Raw genomic sequence first — 5,000 nt, 5'->3', positions numbered from 1 at the left:
TGAGCGGACACAGTCTTTTCTAGTATTTTAGACATAAATGGAAGATTTGAAATGGGTCTGTAATTTGCTAAGTTATTTGGATCTAATTGCGGTTTCTTAATGAGAGGTTTTATAACTGCCAGCTTGAATATTTTTGGAACATGACCTAAAGATAAAGACGAGTTAATAATATTGAGAAGAGGCTCTTCCACTACAGGTAACACTTCTTTCAGAAATTTAGTTGGTATTGGATCTAATAAACATGTTGTTGGTTTAGATGCAATGATAAGTTTATTTAGCTCTTCCTGTCCTATAGTTGTAAAGCGGTGTAGTTGTTCTTGAGGGGCGATAATTGAGGCTGAATCATAAGACACCATAGAGGATTGTACATTTACAATTGTGTTTCGGATGTTTTCAATTTTCTCATTGAAGTAGTTCATAAAATCATTACAGCTATACTGTAACGGAATAATTTGCTCGCGTGATGTCTGTTTATTTGTTAGTCTAGCCACGGTGTTAAATAAAAACCTTGGATTATTTTGGTTATTTTCTATTAGTTTGCGGAGATGCTCAGCCCTGGCTGCTTTTAGAGCTTTTTTATAACGTGACATACTGTCTTTCCACGCGATTCTAAAGACCTCTAAATTAGTTTGTTTCCATTTACGCTCTAGGTTACGAGTTTCTCTCTTGATAGCATGCGTAGCACTGTTGTACCAGGGTGCTTTAGTTTTCTCTCTAACCTTTTTTGATCTAATTGGTGCAACAATATCTAATGTACTAGAGAAAATGGTGCTCAAACTGCTGGTCATTTCCTCTAGTTCATCTGTTTGTTTGGGTTCTCTGAGCAGCTGAGATAGATCAGGTAAGCTATTTGAAAATCTATCTATAGTGATCGGAAGGATTGTTCTGCCTGGTCTATAACGTGGCGCAACATGACAAATTTCAGCAGTGCGTATTATACAAGTTACCATGTGATGATCGGTGAGATCGTCACTTTGCGGTATAATATCTATATCGGTTAGATTGGTTCCGTATGATATAATTAAATCTAGTGTATGATTTAGACGATGAGTGGGACCACTGACATTCTGCTTGACCCCAAAGGAGTTTAATAAATCTGTAAACGCAGCCCCTAACGCATCGTTTGTGTTATCTACGTGTATGTTAAAATCTCCAACAATTATTGCTTTATCGGCATTGACCAATAGATCTGAGAGAAAGTCTGCAAACTCTTTTAGGAAATCAGTGTAGGGCCCTGGAGGTCTATATACAGTAGCCAAGGCTAGAGATAATAGGGATTTCTTTCTTACATCTAAGAGCGTAACGTTTAGCACAAGTACTTCAAACGAATTAAACCTGTGACCTGTTTTCTGAGTAACATTAATAATATCTCTATAGATTGTTGCAACACCGCCGCCACGACCGATCAGACGGGGCTCATGTTTATAACAGTATCCTGGCGGAGTAGACTCATTTAGACCGAAATACTCGTTTGGTTTAAGCCAGGTTTCAGTAAGGCAAAGTACATCGAAGCTATTATCTGTGACCATTTCATTTACAATAACCGCCTTAGGTGTGAGCGATCTAATGTTTAGAAGACCTAGTTTTAGAAATTGTTTTTGCTCACTGATATTTAGATTTTCAGGTTTAATTACAATAAGATTTTTCCTAGATCCTACAGTGGATTTATTATTTGGCCTCACTAAACGAGGAATAGACACAGTTTCTATATAATGTTCTACACTACTTATATCAATTAAATTGGCACAGCAAAGACTGTGATTTGGAATTTGATTTTCTAGTCATACGGTGTGTAACGTCTTGGAGATGTTCAAGGGTTAAACTCGTTCATTAACACGTGTGTGTGTGTGTGTGTGAATGAGTGTAAGAGTGTGTGTGTGACGAGGTTCTGAAAACTGTCCCTGATGTTCTGACAGAACGAGGTTCTGAAGCTGGCAGACTTCGGGTCCTGCAGGAGCAACTCCTCCAGGCCTCCTCACACCGAGTACATCTCGACCCGCTGGTACCGAGCGCCCGAGTGTCTGCTGACCGACGGACACTACTCTCAGAAGATGGACGTGTGGAGCGCCGGCTGCGTGTTCTTCGAGATCCTCAGGTACTGCTAGTGTGTGTGTGTGTGTGTGTGTGTGTAAGTGTGAGTGTAAGTGTGTGTGTACGCGTGTGTGTCTGGAGTGGTCATCATACTCTAACGGGCCGCTTCATGTCTTCTAGCCTGAGCCCGTTATTCCCTGGCCGTAACGAGCTCGACCAGGTCAACAAGATCCACGAGGTGTTGGGCTCGCCGGACGGCACACTGCTGCAGAAGTTCAAACAGTGAGAACAGCATCAACACACACACACACACACACACACACACACACGCCTCAGATCTGCTACAGAACCATCAAACCTCCACCAAAAAGCCTTGAACTCAGAGCATATACTGTAGACAGACTCAACACTACACAGTGTCGTCATCATCACGCTAGGGTTCGCTAACGCTAACCCTCAGCTTTACACAGCATCTGACACTGTCCTGGGTGGAAGTGTCGTCATCATCACGCTAGGGTTCGCTGACGCTAACCCTCAGCTTTACACAGCATCTGACACTGTCCTGGGTGGAAGTGTCGTCATCATCACGCTAGGGTTCGCTAACCCTAACCCTCAGCTTTACACAGCATCTGACACTGTCCTGGGTGGAAGTGTCGTCATCATCACGCTAGGGTTCGCTAACGCTAACCCTCAGCTTTACACAGCATCTGACACTGTCCTGGGTGGAAGTGTCGTCATCATCACGCTAGCGTTCGCTAACGCTAACCCTAACCCTCAGCTTTACACAGCATCTGACACTGTCCTGGGTGGAAAGTGTCGTCATCATCACGCTAGCGTTCGCTAACGCTAACCCTCAGCTTTACACAGCATCTGACACTGTCCTGGGTGGAAGTGTCGTCATCATCACGCTAGGGTTCGCTAACGCTAACCCTCAGCTTTACACAGCATCTGACACTGTCCTGGGTGGAAGTGTCGTCATCATCACGCTAGGGTTCGCTAACGCTAACCCTCAGCTTTACACAGCATCTGACACTGTCCTGGGTGGAAGTGTCGTCATCATCACGCTAGGGTTCGCTGACGCTAACCCTCAGCTTTACACAGCATCTGACACTGTCCTGGGTGGAAGTGTCGTCATCATCACGCTAGCGTTCGCTAACGCTAACCCTAACCCTCAGCTTTACACAGCATCTGACACTGTCCTGGGTGGAAGTGTCGTCATCATCACGCTAGCGTTCGCTAACGCTAACCCTAACCCTCAGCTTTACACAGCATCTGACACTGTCCTGGGTGGAAGTGTGGTCATCATCACGCTAGGGTTCGCTGACGCTAACCCTCAGCTTTACACAGCATCTGACACTGTCCTGGGTGGAAGTGTCGTCATCATCACGCTAGGGTTCGCTAACGGTAACCCTCAGCTTTACACAGCATCTGACACTGTCCTGGGTGGAAGTGTCGTCATCATCACGCTAGGGTTCGCTAACGCTAACCCTCAGCTTTACACAGCATCTGACACTGTCCTGGGTGGAAGTGTCGTCATCATCACGCTAGGGTTCGCTGACGCTAACCCTCAGCTTTACACAGCATCTGACACTGTCCTGGGTGGAAGTGTCGTCATCATCACGCTAGCGTTCGCTAACGCTAACCCTAACCCTCAGCTTTACACAGCATCTGACACTGTCCTGGGTGGAAGTGTCGTCATCATCACGCTAGCGTTCGCTAACGCTAACCCTAACCCTCAGCTTTACACAGCATCTGACACTGTCCTGGGTGGAAAGTGTCGTCATCATCACGCTAGCGTTCGCTAACGCTAACCCTCAGCTTTACACAGCATCTGACACTGTCCTGGGTGGAAGTGTCGTCATCATCACGCTAGGGTTCGCTAACGCTAACCCTCAGCTTTACACAGCATCTGACACTGTCCTGGGTGGAAAGTGTCGTCATCATCACGCTAGCGTTCGCTAACGCTAACCCTCAGCTTTACACAGCATCTGACACTGTCCTGGGTGGAAGTGTCGTCATCATCACGCTAGGGTTCGCTAACGCTAACCCTAACCCTCAGCTTTACACAGCATCTGACACTGTCCTGGGTGGAAGTGTCGTCATCATCACGCTAGGGTTCGCTAACGCTAACCCTCAGCTTTACACAGCATCTGACACTGTCCTGGGTGGAAGTGTCGTCATCATCACGCTAGGGTTCGCTAACGCTAACCCTCAGCTTTACACAGCATCTGACACTGTCCTGGGTGGAAGTGTCGTCATCATCACGCTAGGGTTCGCTAACGCTAACCCTCAGCATTACACAGCATCTGACACTGTCCTGGGTGGAAGTGTCGTCATCATCACGCTAGGGTTCGCTAACGCTAACCCTCAGCATTACACAGCATCTGACACTGTCCTGGGTGGAAGTGTCGTCATCACGCTAGCGTTCGCTAACGCTAACCCTCAGCATTACACAGCATCTGACACTGTCCTGGGTGGAAGTGTCGTCATCATCACGCTAGGGTTCGCTAACGCTAACCCTCAGCATTACACAGCATCTGACACTGTCCTGGGTGGAAGTGTCGTCATCACGCTAGCGTTGGCTAACGCTAACCCTCAGCTTTACACAGCATCTGACACTGTCCTGGGTGGAAGTGTCGTCATCACGCTAGCGTTCGCTAACGCTAACCCTCAGCTTTACACAGCATCTGACACTGTCCTGGGTGGAAGTGTCGTCATCACGCTAGCGTTCGCTAACGCTAACCCTCAGCTTTACACAGCATCTGACACTGTCCTGGGTGGAAGTGTCGTCATCATCACGCTAGGGTTCGCTAACCCTAACCCTCAGCTTTACACAGCATCTGACACTGTCCTGGGTGGAAGTGTCGTCATCATCACGCTAGGGTTCGCTAACGCTAACCCTCAGCATTACACAGCATCTGACACTGTCCTGGGTGGAAGTGTCGTCATCACGCTAGCGATCCCCGTGC

The 5,000-nt window shown here is 47.1% G+C and overlaps 1 protein-coding gene across 3 annotated transcripts in view; it reads left to right on the top strand.

Annotated features, from left to right (window-relative positions):
• Window positions 1–5,000, top strand: part of LOC130071848 (MAPK/MAK/MRK overlapping kinase-like) — a 17,061-nt gene that overhangs the window by 4,526 nt on the left and 7,535 nt on the right. For all 3 annotated transcript variants that reach the window (XM_056236749.1, XM_056236748.1, XM_056236750.1), the window contains exons 7-8: window positions 1,917–2,095; window positions 2,212–2,313. In XM_056236749.1, the coding sequence (XP_056092724.1) occupies window positions 1,917–2,095; window positions 2,212–2,313 (281 nt within the window). The remainder of the gene's footprint in view (window positions 1–1,916; window positions 2,096–2,211; window positions 2,314–5,000) is intronic.

The sequence above is a fragment of the Rhinichthys klamathensis genome, unplaced genomic scaffold (assembly GCF_029890125.1).
Source record: "Rhinichthys klamathensis goyatoka isolate OS25496 unplaced genomic scaffold, OSU_Roscu_1.1 h1tg000462l_1, whole genome shotgun sequence".
NCBI classification, from domain to species: domain Eukaryota; kingdom Metazoa; phylum Chordata; class Actinopteri; order Cypriniformes; family Leuciscidae; genus Rhinichthys; species Rhinichthys klamathensis.
This window is presented reverse-complemented; position numbering and strand designations above follow the sequence as displayed.